The sequence below is a fragment of the Leptonychotes weddellii genome, chromosome 10, assembly GCF_054177405.1.
Source record: "Leptonychotes weddellii isolate Sample4059 chromosome 10, ASM5417740v2, whole genome shotgun sequence".
NCBI lineage: Eukaryota > Metazoa > Chordata > Mammalia > Carnivora > Phocidae > Leptonychotes > Leptonychotes weddellii.
This window is the reverse complement of record NC_138378.1, coordinates 23748080-23763360: the sequence shown is the minus strand read 5'-3', so window position 1 is coordinate 23763360 and position 15281 is coordinate 23748080. Positions and strand designations below refer to the sequence as shown.

At 53.9% G+C, this 15281-nt stretch overlaps 2 protein-coding genes across 2 annotated transcripts in view; both read left to right on the top strand.

Moving 5' to 3' along the window:
- Nucleotides 1-3959: 3959 nt before the first annotated feature.
- SOX12 (SRY-box transcription factor 12) lies at nt 3960-7058 on the top strand. Its single transcript, XM_006727507.3, has one exon. It carries the CDS (start codon nt 4416-4418, stop codon nt 5358-5360), a length of 945 nt encoding a protein of 314 aa, XP_006727570.1. The 5' UTR covers nt 3960-4415; the 3' UTR covers nt 5361-7058.
- Nucleotides 7059-13935: 6877 nt separating this feature from the next.
- Nucleotides 13936-15281, top strand: part of NRSN2 (neurensin 2) — a 13425-nt gene continuing 12079 nt past the window's right edge. Inside the window, exons 1-2 of the mRNA XM_031029364.2 lie at nt 13936-14252; nt 14711-14838. Coding sequence (XP_030885224.1) covers nt 14782-14838 — 57 coding nt within the window. The 5' untranslated portion in view covers nt 13936-14252; nt 14711-14781. The remainder of the gene's footprint in view (nt 14253-14710; nt 14839-15281) is intronic.

The following is a 15281-nucleotide window of genomic DNA, read 5'->3' as shown; positions in this document are numbered from 1 at the left end:
TGGGCAAGAATGAAGACGTCTGACAACACCAACACCAAACTTTGGACAAGACGTGGCTGAAAAGGATCTCTTCTGGGGCGCCTGGGTGGCTCAGCTGGTTAAGCGTCCGACTCTTGGTTTCCACCCAGGTCATGATCTCAGGGTCCTGAGATCGAGCCCCTGCATGGGCTGAGCATGGAGCCTGCCTGGCTGGGATTCTCTCTCTCCCTCTCCATCCCCTCCCAATCCCCCCATGCGCACAAGTAAGCATGCATGCTCACTCCCTCTCTTCAAAAAAGATTAAAAAAAAGAAAAGGATCTCTTCTATGCTGCTGGTGAAAAAGTTAATTGGTGCAACTTGAAGTTTGACGTTACCTTGTAAAAGTTAGCATTCCCATGTCCTCAGGTGGAGCCATCACAGTTTCCATGATACACTCTGGGGACCCTGCACTTGAGCTCCAGGGACACATTTAGGATTGGTAACAGTAACACTCTTCATTAGAGCAAAAACCTGGCAATAATCTAATTGTCCATGGATGGGACAACAGGAATACTGTAGTATATCCTCACAATGGAAAATGAACCAAACCCACATAGGTGCAATACTTTAGGTGAATCTTAGCACTGTAATAGTGAGAAAGTAAATACCAGAATATTACATGCAGCGTGATAGGTTTTTGACAAAGCTAAAGGCAAGAGAATATATTTTTAAGAAACTGTATTTTCAAAAGTAAGAGAAAGGAGAAATCGCAACTCTCACACACTACTGGTAGCAATGTAAAATGGTGCAGCAAATCCACTGAGACACAACGTAGATTAATGGTTGCTTAAAGCTGGGGGTTAGAGCAGAGGTAGAGGAGATGGAGGAGAGACGGATAACAAGCACAGAGTTTCTTTGGGGGCTGATGAAAGTAGTCTAAAATTGATTGCAGTGATAGTTGCCCAACTCTGAATATATCATTGCATCCACACTTTAAATGACTGAACAGTATGGTCTGTGAATTATATCTCAGCAAAGCTGTTAAGTGGTTTTTTCTTATTTTAAAGATTTTACTTATTCATTTGAGAGAGAGGGAAAGACAGAGAACACAAGCAGGGGGAGGGGCACGGGGAGAGGGAGAAACAGACTCCCTGCTGAGCTGGGAGCCCACTGTGGGGCAGATGTGGGGCTTGATCCCAGGACCTGGAGATCATGACCTGAGCTGAAGGCAGACACTTAACCATCTGAGCCACCCAGGCACCCCCCCCCTTTTTTTTTTATGTCAAGGAAGCTTCTGGGTAGACATTACCTCAGGCAAGGGAAGGGAAGAGATGGGCTGGGAAAGGAGTTCATAGAAGGTAGGTTATTGTCAACGTACCAGTTATTGTGTTGGTTGCTGATTTAACTGTTTGGTTTTTTTTTTTTTAAGACTTTATGTATTTGAGAGATAGAGAGCGCGAGCACAAGTGGGGGAGGGGCAGAAGGAGACGGAAAGGGACAAGCAGACTCCCCATGGAGCAAGGAGCCTGATGAACCAGGGCTTGGTCCCAGGACCCTGAGGTCATGAGCTGAGCTGAAGGCAGATGCTTAGCTGACTGAGCCACCCAGGCATCCCTTGGTTTTTATTATATTGTGTATAAATAAATACAAAGAAACATAAAGTGAGTTAAATATGGACAATGATGAAAATGTGTCAGAGACAAGCAATTCTGTGCACCTGAAATGTAGTGGAATGGGTGGGCTACAGTAGAGAGTAGACAGAGCAGACCTCTCCAGAGAATCCACTTTAGCTGAGGCTAGAATGAGATGAGTCAGCCATGTGGGGATGGGGGTGAAAATTTTTCCAGGCAAAGGAGATAGCATGTACAAAGGCCCTAAGGTGGGCCCAAGCCTTCTGTGTTTGAGGAACATTCCGGAGGCCAGTCCCTTGAAACCCTTAGACCAATAGCAGCACCCGAAGGGTCAGAATAAGACCTTTGAGGGTTCTTAAGCACGGAGAAGATGGCCATCCCCTCATATGTCATTTAAAATAAAACTCATCTTAAATGGGAAAAGTGTAGAAGTGTTAGAAAATTTTCAAAAAGCTTTAATTTTCCCATGATTACTTTTGATACTTTTGAAATAAATACATGCCGCCGGGCGCCTGGGTGGCTCAGTTGGTTGGGCGACTGCCTTCGGCTCGGGTCATAATCCTGGAGTCCCGGGATCGAGTCCCGCATCAGGCTCCCTGCTCGGAGAGGAGTCTGCTTCTCCCTCTGACCCTCCCCCCTCTCATGATCTCTCTCTCTCTATCTTATTCTCTCTCTCAGATAAATAAATAAAAAAAAAATCTAAATACATGCCGCCAATTTTATTTTGTTGGTGTCTCTACGTTGTTGGTACCCAGGGTCCCAGATAACTAATATTCATTGAGCATTTACTAGGAGTCAGGGATTTGTTCACAGCCATTATCCCGTTTAACTTGTAAAACAACCATACGAGGGAGAAACTGCTTTTTCCCATTTCAAGGAGAAGGAGAGGGAGGCACTGGGATATGAGTACAGTAATTCTGACTCCATGGAGGATTGAACAGGCCAAAATCCCGTTTTGAAGGTTCAAACCCGGGAGATCTCCAAATCTCAGCGTCCAATACATCTGCGGAAGAACCATTTGGTCGGGAGCAGGGCCTTCCCCTTCCGAGCGCCCTGTGCCTTTAAGAGTCGCCCCCTCCCGCCCGCCACGCTCCAGTTTCCCTCCCGGGCACTCAGAGCATCACCCCGCCCCCCGTGTCTGCAGAGCCGCACCTCAGCCCTTCCTCCCCGCCCCACACCCTCCGGCGGGGCTCTCTGCCCCCACCCGCCCGGTGGTGGGTGAGGTCGGCTTCCAGGCTCTCACCCTCCGCCCTGCACAGTGCCCACTACACCCCAGCGGAATGCCACTTTAGAGACCCTGATCCCGACCCCTCCCAGCTCCTGATTCCGAGGGGCGAGGCCTCAGCGCCCCCTCCCATCGCCCGGGGCCCATGGCGCCGTGAAGGTGACCTCCCCCGGGGGCAGCACACGGCCCGCGGTGCCCGAGCGGGCTCACACGTGGTGAGCAGGGAGCGCGCAGCCCCTCCCCTCCACGCGCCTCGAGCAAGCGTCGCGGACACGCCCCTTGGCCTGGCTCCGCCCCCGTGCCCGCGCACGCTTCTTCAGACTCGGGAGGGACGTCGCGCCCTAGTCCCGCAACCGGCTGGTTGCGGTGTGGGGTGGGACCTGGGTTGGGACACTCCCGCATCCTCGAACCTCGCCTGAGGACTGTGAAAAGCGGAAAGTCAGCCCTACTCAGGACCTTTGGCTGGTAGGCGAGATGCCCCAGCGAGATGCGCTGAGCTGGGAAGAGAGAGCTGGGACCACGAGCCTGGGATCCGAGCCCTAGTCAGCTAGTCTTCCTTGTTCTGAATCCGGAAAGTGGCCGTCATATTCCCTTCTTTCTCAGGACTTTGGTGGCGCCTCAAACGAGACTTAAAAAAATAGTCGTTGGGTTTATGACAAAAAGCATTTGTCGAGCCCCTGTGTGGCTGGACCCTGTGTGTACTAGGCAGGGCCTACATCTATAAAACGAGGAGTCTGTCCCTTTGAAGAGCTTTCCCGATCCTGAGTCTCCCCATATTCTGTTCTGGGATGGTCCAGAAAGACGCCTCCAAAAGAGGAGGGGGCGGAGGTCCCACCTGGCGGCAGGTGTCACTGAATAAGCTAAAATTTCAAACGCAACGTGGGGCGGGACAAGCTTTCGGAGGCAGATGGGAAGCACGCTCCGCGTTCCCCCACCCTCTTTCCAGTCCCCAGCCTAAGAAAAGAAACCGACCTCATCCGACACCCTCCAACCCAGCCGCGAGACCGCCCAGCCCCGCAGCCCGAGCCCCGCCCCGCCCCGGCCGCCAGCGATTGGGAGATGCAAATACCAGCTTCTCTGCCCAGCAACGGGTGACGCGCCGCCCGAGCGCGAGGCGTGGCCCGCCCGCAGCCCAAGCGGGCACCTCGGTGTTTACACGGGGCGGCCCCGCGCGCGCCGCAGCGGCCCGCAGACGGCGAGGGGGAGGGGTGGCGCGCGCGCCGGCGGGGCCGCGCGGGGAGAAAGACACTGGAAGGCGGCGGGGCGGGCCGCGGCGGAGCAGGAGGCTGCGAGGAGAGCCCGCGGGGGCCGGAGGGTGCGATTCCTCCGCCCCCGCAAAACAATGTGCAGCGTGCGGCAGGGCGCAACTTGCCGGAGGCGGCGGGGGCGCGCCGAGCCCGCCTGAGACCGCGCCGCTGACCTTCTCCCCCCGCCGTCCGTTGGGCCCGAGCGCCCAGCTCCTCGCTCCCCAGCTCGCGGGGGCCGGGCCGAGCTGCGGGGCGGGGCCGCCCCTCCGTCGCTGCTGCCTCCTCCCCCACCCCCAGCCGCGGAGGATGCGGACGGCCCCCGGCGGCGTCTAGCGGCCCCGGGCCCAGGCACGATGGTGCAGCAGCGGGGCGCGAGGGCCAAGCGGGACGGCGGGCCGCCGCCCCCGGGGCCCCGGCCGGCTGAGGAGGGGGCGCGCGAGCCCGGCTGGTGCAAGACGCCGAGCGGCCACATTAAGAGACCGATGAACGCATTCATGGTGTGGTCGCAGCACGAGCGGCGGAAGATCATGGACCAGTGGCCCGACATGCACAACGCCGAGATCTCCAAGCGCCTGGGCCGCCGCTGGCAGCTGCTGCAGGACTCGGAGAAGATCCCGTTTGTGCGGGAGGCGGAGCGGCTGCGCCTCAAGCACATGGCGGATTACCCGGACTACAAGTACCGGCCGCGCAAAAAGAGCAAGGGGGCGCCCGCCAAGGCGCGGCCCCGCCCCCCCGGCGGTGGCGGTGGCGGCAGCCGGCTCAAGCCCGGGCCGCAGCTGCCTGGCCGCGGGGGCCGCCGAGCAGCGGGCGGGCCTTTGGGGGGCAGCGCGGCGGCGCCCGAGGACGACGATGAGGACGACGACGAGGAGCTGCTGGAAGTGCGCCTGGTCGAGACCCCCGGGAGGGAGCTGTGGAGGATGGTCCCGGCGGGGCGGGCTGCCCGGGGAACAGCGGAGCGCGCCCAGGGGCCGTCGGGCGAGGGGGCGGCTGTCACCGCCGCCTCCCCCACTCCGTCGGAGGACGAGGAGCCGGAGGAAGAGGAGGAGGAGGCGGCGGCGGCGGAGGAAGGCGAAGAGGAGACGGTGGCGTCGGGGGAGGAGCCGCTGGGCTTTCTGTCCAGACTGCCCCCCGGCCCCGCCGGCCTGGACTGCAGCGCCCTGGACCGCGACCCGGACCTGCCGCCCCCCTCGGGCACGTCGCATTTCGAGTTCCCGGACTACTGCACCCCCGAGGTTACCGAGATGATCGCGGGGGATTGGCGCCCGTCTAGCATCGCCGACCTGGTTTTCACCTACTGAGCCCACCGTCAGCGGGGCGCGCACGCCCCCAAACCAGCTGTTTACATACAGGAATCAGGTATTGGGGCCCCTCGGAGGCCGAGGCTGGCACCCCATCTCCCGCGCAGCCTCCCCCCTCCTAGACGTGCCCATCCCCCTCAAATCCAGACATGCCCCTCCCCCGCAGACACACCCCAAGGCAGCCCAACCCCCACTCTTCCCCTGACATCCAAGCCCCGCCCCGTCTTGCCCCCTCCCGCACAGCCACCAGCAGCCAGCCCCCCTCCTTTACACCTCACGTCCACTCCTACAGACCTGCACCCCTCCCCCACCTCGCACACGCCCCTCCTCGTGGCCGGAGGACACGCCCCTGCCCTTGCTCCTGAATCCCTCCGCCTTCGCCTAGCCCGCCTCCTCTCTTGTTTAGGGGGGCGCTGCGGCTGGGCGGCACTGCGCGCTCCTCCCATGCCCCCCTCCTCCCCTTCCCCGAGCGCTGGGGCCCGCCCCCTTCTTGCGCATGCTTAATGCTTCTTGGGAGGAGGGGGCCGGTCCCAGTCGAACCGCACGCCTCTGTGGCCCGCTCCGGGAAGGAGTGGGGCGGGTGTTGAGCGATCCTGAGAAATCTTTTGATCCGGGAGCCGCGGCTTCTTTTCAACCCGACGGGGCGTCGCTGCCTTAATGGGAGGAGCACTAGGAAGGGGGAGAAAGAGACTAGCTGGCCCGGAAGGGTTTGGTTTGGAGCTTGGAACTCTCCCTGGTGGCATAGCCCCTTTTCCTTGCGGGGTTGCCCAGACGGACGTGCACCTCCTCCTCCTCCCCCCCTTCACCCCCGCCTACACACACACCGCTAGACTGCCTCTACGGTCTACCTTGGTCCCAGAAACTTCCCTTTTCTTTCCCCCACCTGGGAACTGGGAATAGGGTCTTCATCTGGAACTGCACCACGAGAGGACTGCCCAAGAAAACTCCGAACCAAGGCATTTATCAGTCTATATGGGGACAGGGTTCTTGCTGCTCCCCACCCCCCTCCAAGTGCCCCATCACGTCAAGGCACACTCCCAGCCTGGGCTCCTCTCTACGCCCACCAATCCTTTCTATCACTCAAGTCCTGTGCCCACAGTGACAGTATTCAGTGGGAGAAACTGAGGCACGTTGGTACAGGGTGGGGGTGTGGAGACTGAGGCATGATAGCAGCCGGCGTGGCAAGAAGAGCCCCACTTTTAAACAGCTGGTGAGACTATGGACTGGGCCAGTGAGACTGAAGGGAGGGTCAGCGTAGTGGAGGTGTGCCGTTTGCACCTGTTTTTTCATGTGAAAACTCGGGATAGCGCTGCTGTCTGAGGAGGTTGTGTTCAGTTCCGGGGTGCCCTCGGGGACCCTGCCCCCTTACTCCCCAAGTGTCCGCTCAAGTCCCGCCCCTCCGGCCTCCCCACGCCCCCTTCTGCCCTCACTACCTGTATCTCACCGGCGTGTGTTCATCCTCCTGGGTGTGCACACACTCTCATTCACACACACACAAATCTCAGGAACAAACGGTCCCAGAGTCCTCCTGGACCCCTGCCCAGGGTCTCCGCAGGTCTCTGCCCCACGCGTTCCCGTCGCTGACAAAGCCACCAGCTGCCTCCTTTAAGCTTGGTGCTCCGGCTCTGGGCCTTTCTCGCGCTCTCTCTCTCTGTCTCTCTCTTTCTCTCTCTCTCTCTTTCTTTTCTTTCTTTCTTTCCTTTTTTTTTTTTTTTAAGAAAAACAACAACAAAAAAGACAATGAAAAAACCCAGAAAACGTCATGTGAGTGAAGAGATGTCACTGTCTGTGGTCTTGGAGAACTAGTCTAGTAGCTGAGGGGAGGGGTCCCTCTGATCTGGGGCACTGGCACCCACAGCAAGACTCCGCCAGTCTGATGCCAGGACTGAATAAAGTGTATTTGCCCCGACCTTGCCCTGTGGTTCTACATGTCTGTGCCTTTCCTCAACCCCTCCCCCAGACAGTTTGCCAGAGGGACATCCTTGTGACTTAGCACCGTGCAGGAAGAGCAGGGGGGTCCTCTGGCTCCCTCTAGCTCAGGCCTCCCTGGTCTTCAGTAAGGATGACAAACTCATCCCTGCAGGGCCAGGCATGTGACATAAATGAGAGTCTGGGTCGACACTGGCTTCGTGACCTCAAGGCGAGCAGCTGCTCACCTCAGGCCAGTCGTGACCTTGTGGGAATGCAGCCCACGGTGGCCAGATTGTTCAAGAGAAGGTAGAAATCTGGATGTTTCTATGAACATCTCAATTGCAAAATGAAAGCTGACTCAAATATTTTTAAATCCTTGTGGACCGAATGAAATAAGCACGCAGGCATACCTGGCCCCCGGGGGGCCAGTTGGGCCCCATCCTTAATGAGAAGTGAAAAGGGTTGGGCCACATTGTCTGGGCTCAAAAGCCCCCGTACCACCACCACTGAGCACCTGTGTGACCTTGAGCAAATTCACTTCACCCTGAGTCTTTTCATGGGAGTCACATGAGGATGGTAGCAATACCTGCGTCAGGGTGAAATGAAGTTCGAGGTGAGAAGCATTTAATAAGATGCTCCCTAAAGTGTATCACTCCATTGTCCAGAGGAGGAAACGGTCAGGGTGGCGAAGCAACCTGTAGGAGGGCCTGCAAGCAGCCAAGGTCAGAGTCAGGGCCCCACATTTTGGTTCTCTCTCTCCTTGTGGAGCGTTCCCTCAGGGTGCTGCCTCCTTCCGTGTTTGAATCTGCAAATGGTGTTAGGTTGTCCGCTCAGGGCCCCCAGTGGTGGGGGGGTTGGCCCCAGTGTCTGGCACAGAATGGGCCCGCACTGTAGATTTACTGAATAACTAAAGAAGAGCAACGGCAACCACAGCGGATTCCTGTCCTTGAGATTCTTACCAGCATGTTTTGGAAACAGAGGAAGGCCTTTTCAAAACTCTTTCTCCCCCTGACACCCCTCCCCCTAATTCCTCCACCGCCAGATCCAGTGAATTCCTAAGGTTGAACAGAACCTGTTTCCCCAGTAAGAACCAAGGCCAAGTGTGCAGACCTCATTCAGAGAGGGTGTTCGGGGACTGGGATACCCATAGACAATTTAAAAGACTATAGCAGGTTTGGGAGGGCTGGGTGCCTACAGAAAGGGGGTCTGGTTGAGGAAGGTGCAAAAGTTATATTGACCGTTCTCTCTCGGCCTCTGATTGAAAGCAGGATGTCCCCCGCCCCCAAAAAAATCCTCTAGGAAAGAATTGAGAAGGTGAGAAAGAGCTAGGTGCCACCAGAAGCCCCTTGAAGGAAGGACTTGCCCAGCTGTGAGACGTTATGGTCAGTGGATAGCCTCCAGCTGCCGAGAGCCCCTGGACCCAGGGCAGCCTGCATCTGGTGTCCCAGGGAGATCAGGTATATAAACGAACGCCTGGCCATTTTGGTTCAGGGTGGGGGCCTTCACCTCCCCCTCCAGACACCCACCCAGGGCCCCTCCAGGTGGCCAAGGCTCTGCCAGGCCTGTAGTGCAGTTTGACCCCCTGTACTGGATCCTGCTTCTTCCCTCTTCTTTTCACAGGTGTTTATACCTAATAAATACCTTGCACCCCAGACTCCGTCTCAGCGTCTGTTTTCGGGGAACTCAGTTTGCAACGGAAGGTGCGAGGGGCCGGACAGAGGGAATTGGGTCACTGGCCCTGTACCCGCAGCTGGGCACTTCTGATGCCCCTGACCTCTGGAGGGGTCTCTTCTCCACACAGGCCGGCAGCCCCCGCCTCAGGGCTGCACCCTTTCCAGTGGGCATCAATGAGAAACTGCAGCCTCAGCCTACCAGTGACTGCAGATCCCTCCCCTGGTCAAAGCTGGAGAGAGGGAGTTGGTCAGTCTTCTTGTCCTTCAGAATGCCGTGGGAGGGTAAATAAAGTGCCTGGCTAGGGATAGCCCTAGATCGCTGTGGCACCTTGGGCAGGGCTTCTTTGCAGGCCCCAGTTTCCCCATATGTAAAGTTCGGGAGGGGAAAGTAGGAACGGAAGAGAGACCATTTATTGTTACTTGGTTCTTCCCATTTCAGAAGGAAATGGATTCTGACCTGGAAAAGGTGGGGAGAGATCTGCTTATGTGGACTCTGGGGACACCTAGAGGCTGAAAGGAATAGGAAGCATTTGAGGGTTGGGGGTGGGGTGTGTCCCACTCCAATCTCACAGGGTTCATGCAGTCATTGACTCATCCCCATGGGATCCCAGACCTGGGCTATTTGAACCATCTTGGTTCCAAGGCTTTAAAAACACCTATACACTGAGGTGCTGGTTATCTATTTCTGGATAACAAATTGCCACAAATGTATCAGCCTAAAATAACACGCATTTATTGTTTTCAGTCTCTGTGGGCCAGGAATCCAGGCATGCCTTAGCTGGGTTCTCTGCTCAGGATCTCCCAGGCCTGCATCAAGGTGTTGGCCGGACTGCATTCCTTTCTGGAGCTCAGCGTCCTCTTCCAAATTCACGTGGTGGTGGGCAGAATTCAGTTCCTTGGGGTCAAGATCCCCGTGTCCTTCCTGGCTGTCAGCTGGTGCCACTCTTGAATCCTGAGGACCACTCCCAGTGTCTATCTTCCCAGGCTCTCTCACAGAGTGGCACCTAGGCTTTTATTAATTAATTAATTAAGTAGTCTCTGTGCCCAACATGGGGCTGGAACTCCTGACCCCAAGGTCAAGAGTCACATGCTCTAGTGACTAAGCCAGCCAGGTGCCCCAGGGAAGGCTCTCTTTTAAAGGACTCACTTGAGGTAAATACCTAGTAGTGCAATTGCTGGATCGTATGGTAGCTCTATTTTCAACGTTTTGAGGAACCTCCACAAACAATGGATCATGGAACACTACATCAAAAACTAATGATGTAATGTATGGTGATTAACATAATAATAATTAAAAAAATAAATTTAAAAAAATTTTTAAAAAAAGGACTCACTTGATTAGATCAGGCCCACCCAGGGAAGTCTCGCTTCTAATTAACTAAAACTCAGCTAATTTGGGACCTTAATCACATCTGCAAAATCTCTTCACCTTTGCCATATAATGTGATCTAATCACAAGAATGACATCCATCATACTCACTGGTCTCACCCACACGGAGGAGAGTAGCAGGTTATTCTGGGCATGCACACCATGGGTTGGGGGGGCAGTCTTGGAGCCATCTTAGAATTCCTGTTAACATAGCTGTGGATTCTCAAGTCCGTATCTCCATCCTGATGTTGCCAGACTCATGTCTAGCTGCCTTCTTGTCACCTCCACTGGAATGTCTAACTGGCACCTCAAACTTGGCATGCCTAAACATGAATTCCTGTTTCCACAGTGCTTCCAAGCCTGTTCCCCACCCCACATCTTCACATCTCACATGACTAAAAGGCCAACAACCTGTTGGTCATCCTTAGCTCCTTTTCCCCCATAGCTTCATATCCCTTATCCCTGTTGGCTCTACTTTCAAAATGTGTCCTGTGTCCTATCACTTCTCACCTTTTCAATGGCCACCCTCATGGTCCCGCGCCCCACCCCCCCAATCTCTTGCCTGGTATCCTGAACCAGCCTCCTCACTGGACTCCTTGCTTTCTCCTTTGCCTCAATCACAGTCTTGTTGTCCACGCAGCCAGAGGGATCTGGTTAGACTATAAATCAGACTATGTCCCACCTCTGCTCAAAACCCTCCACTGGTGCCCATCTCATTCAGACTAAAAGCCAAAGTCCTCAGCATGGCCTGCAAAATCCTATGTATTCTAGCTTGTGGCCCCCCATGGGACTCCTCTTCTATTGCTTTTCCCTTCCCTTGCCATACTGTAGCCTCACTGGCTTCCTTGCCGTTCCCTAAAACTACCAAGCACATGCCCACTTCAGCCCTTTTGAATAGCCAGCCCTTTGCTGTTCACTCTGTTGAAATGCTCTTCTCCCAGATACCCACAGGGCTTACTCCCTCACTTCTTGGGGTCTTGGCTCCAACGTCGCTACCTCAAAAAGGTCTTCCCTGATCATTTTTTTTTAAGATTTTATTTATTTATTTATTTGATAGAGAGAGACAGTGAGAGAGGGAACACAAGCAGGAGGAGTGGGAGAGGGAGAAGCAGGCTTCCTGCGGAGCAGGGAGCCCGATGCGGGGCTCGATCCCAGGACCCTAGGATCACGACCTGAGCCGAAGGCAGATGCTTAGTGACTGAGCCACCCAGGCGCCCCTTCCCTGATCATTCTTGTAAAGTATCATACACACACCCTTACACTATCCCCTTACTTTGCTTTATTTTTCTTAATAGCATTTATCACTGTGGTATTTATCATATACAATTTTAATTTTGTATCTCTCTCTAACTAGTATGTCAGCTTCACAAGGAAGGAATGGCTTCTACATTGGACTCCTTGCCTTAGCTCATTCAATCATTCATTCACTCACCCATTCAACATCTATTAAGGGTCTGCTTTTGCCAGGCTCTGTGCTGGGTGCTGAGTACAAAGGTGAAAAAGACAGACATGGCCTGTCTTCACTGAACTCACAGTCCCGAGGAGGAGAAAGACACATAAACAGAGGGATGGAAATGCACTGATGGAGGTGGACAGTGGGGCTGGGGGCACACAGAGGAGGCACTTAATCCAGACATGGAGCAGGGCATGGTCAGATCACTTCATGGAGAAGGTGATGTTTAAGCTGTGACTGAGACCTCAGTAGGTTGACGTGGTTTTAGAACACGGCTTCAAGTTATTTGACATTCTTTCCATAAATTTCCTTCCTCCTGAGTCTGGGCTGGCCTTCATGATCCACTTGTAACCAATAGAATGTAGCAGAAAGATGCTGTAGGTTTCTACACTGAGCCACCAAATAAGAAGTCCAACACCCCTAAGATCGTCATGCAGTGAAGAATTCCAAAACATGTGGAGAGACTCCACCTAGGTGCTCCAGGTGATGCAGGCACCTACTTAGGTGCCAGACACGTGAGCAGAGGAGGCTCCAGGTGATTCTAGCACCCAGTCATTCAAGTCACTCCCAGCTGAAGCAGTGTCTTCCCAGCTAAGGTTCAGCCATCATGGAGCAGAGACAAGCCATCCCCTCTTCTTCTTCTTTTTTTTTTTTTTAAAGCCATCCCCTCTTACCCTGTCTGAATTCCTGACCCACAGAGTCCATGGTCGTAATGAAATTGTGGTTATTCACACTACTAAGTTCTGAGGCAGTTTGTCATGCAGCAGCTATAACTAGAACAATAAGACTAAGCAGATTCAGATGAAGGAGAAAGCTTTCCAGACACCAGTAACTGCAAGTGGGAAGACTCGGCAAGAGACGAGGGCGTGGAACAGAGTTGGCTGTGGCTGGAGGAGGTGGTGGGGAGAGAGGAGATGGACTGGCAAGGACGGGAAGCACCTTGAGGGCATTGGGACCTTGTCCTGAGTCTCCACACTGCAGCCCATGGGCTCTTTTTAAAGATTTATTTATTTATTTATTTATTTGAGAGAGAGAGAGAGAGAGAGAACGAGGGCAAGCGTGCATGGGCGCTCGTGTCGGGGAGGGGCAGAGGACGAGGGAAAGAGAAACTCAAGCACGCTCGGAGCTTGAGCATGGAGCTGGCGCAGGGCTGGATCTCACGACCCTGAGATCACGACCTGAGCTGAAACCAAGAGTCCTGCACTTAAAGGACTACGCCACCCAGGTGCCCCCGAGCCTAAGGAGTCTTTTGAAAACAAACGTGACTGGGGCACCTGGGTGGATCAGCTGGTTAAGCCCCTCACTCTTGGTTTCAGCTCAGGTCATGATCTCAGGGTCGTGAGATCATGCCCCATGGCCAGCTCTGCCCTCAGCGGGGAGTCTGCTTAGGGTTCTCTCTCCCTCTCCCTCTGCCCCTCCTCCTGCTCTCTCTCTAAAAATAAATAAATAAATAAATTCCCTCACTCACCACTCCAGCCACACTGGCATCCTTGAGTGAACTAAGCGCATCAGGCAAACTCCTATCTCAAGGTGTCAGAGCCTTTGTACTTGTCTGTGTAAAAAGAAAAGAAAAGAAAACAAACGTGACTTCCTCTGAAACCTTTCAGTGGCTCCCCATTTCCTTCAGGATGAAGGCTAAGATTCATGGCCTGGCTTTCAAGACCTTTTACAGTTGACTTTTTTATTGTTTTATAGACTCTTCTTCGGCTACCAGCTCTTCCCTAAAGCTCGGCCTCAGCCATGCCAGGTCACTCCCCAAGACAATGCCCTCCTATGCCATTTGTCTTTGCTCTTGTTGAGAAATTAGAGGGAATTTGGGCTAATCATCTTGCCTTTTGAGGCCTTAGTTTCCCCATCTATGCAGTTAGGTCATTGGACCAGGAGTGTTTAAGAGCATATCCAGTCTGGCATTCAGGGAGCCTATGAAAAGGAGGGGGAAAGCTGCTTGCAGCCAAACCTGCCCATCTAGCTTCTTTTAGGTTGCCTAGCAATGGATGCCAAACATCTCCCCCATTCTAGGAGGTTTCTTAGCAACCCAAGTTCTCACCCTCAGTTGTTTTCAGGGTTTTCTGTTAACTAAATGAATGTGAAGTTCTGTTCTTTCTCTTCCAAGAAAATCTGCAGCCAAGGCTCTCTTTGGAGACCTGGATCTCACTGGCCAGAACTAATCACATGGTTTTGCCTAACTTCAAGGGAACGGAGAAATGTCTGTGATGCACATGGAAATTTGGTGAGCCGTCTATGTCTCTACCACAGTGTTTAAATAAAACCTCTTTGACAAGGCGACATATGAGCAGAGGTCTGAATAAAGCCAGAAGCTAGCCATGCAGATATCTGGAGAAGGATCAATAAAAGCAGAGACACAGACAAGTACAAAGGCTCTGACGCCTTGAGATAGGAGTTTGTCTGATGCGCTTAGTTCACTCAAGGATGCCAGTGTGGCTGGAGTGGTGAGTGAGGGAATGGAAGAAGAGGAGATTATGGAGGTAAGTAAGGTTGTGGGGGAGGGGCAAGCATAGGAGCTAGTAAGAACTGGTTTGGGGGCGTCTGGGTGGCTCAGTCAGTTAAGTGACTGCCTTCAGCTCAGGTCACGATCCCAGGGTCCTGGGATAGAGTCCCACGTCAGGCTCCCTGCTCAGGCGGGAGCCTGCTTCTCCCTCTCCCTCTGCCTGCAGTTCCCCCTGCTCGTGCTCTTTCTCTCTCTCTCTGTCAAATAAATAAACAAAATCTTAAAAACAAACAAACAAAAAAGAACTGGTTTGGGATAGTCATTGCTGCATAACAAAGCATCTTTAAACTTAATAGCTTAACACTTTTATTATCTCCATGATACTGTGGGTTCGAGGGATTCAGTGGGATAGTCCTGCTGGTGTGATGTCATCTGGGGGCTCAAGTGGGCGGACATGTCCGAAATGACTCACTCACACCATGCTGTCCCATACAGTGTTTGGTGCCCACTGTGGGCTGCAAGTTTGGCTGGAGCTGTCAACCAGAGCACCAGCATGTGACCTCTCCATGTGGCTTGGGCTTCTTCGGCATGAGGATTGGGGTCCAAGAGGGAGCTTTCCAGAAGTGAGTGTTCCAAGAGGAGGGAAGAGGAAGCTGGTCTTCTTGAAAGCTAAGTCCACAGCGTTGCCTTCGCCACATTTGGTTAGTTGAAGCAATGGCCGGGCCAGCTCAGACTGAGGAGAAAGAACTCCACCTGCCATGAAGGGCAGAGTGACAAAGAGTTTGTGGCCATCTTTAATCCACCACAGTTTTCTCCTTTTGGCCTGAGTAAGATGAGATGTCATTAGAGGGTTTTGACCAGGGAATGAGACTCCCCTATGAGAATCTGACTCATGCTCAAAGGATCACTGTGGCTACAATGGAGAGAAGAGACCACTGGGGGGCAGGGCAAAAGGACCAGGTGAAAGGGGATGGATAATAGGTGTCTGAGATGACACTCATGCTCAAAGTAGGGCCCTGGCAGCAAGGTTTGTCCCACCAACACCTGACTGTCCAATATGACGACC

Bases quoted from the DNA above. Each gene is read 5' to 3' on its own strand.
- SOX12 (XM_006727507.3), top strand. From the start codon at position 4,416: ATGGTGCAGCAGCGGGGCGCGAGGGCCAAGCGGGACGGCGGGCCGCCG.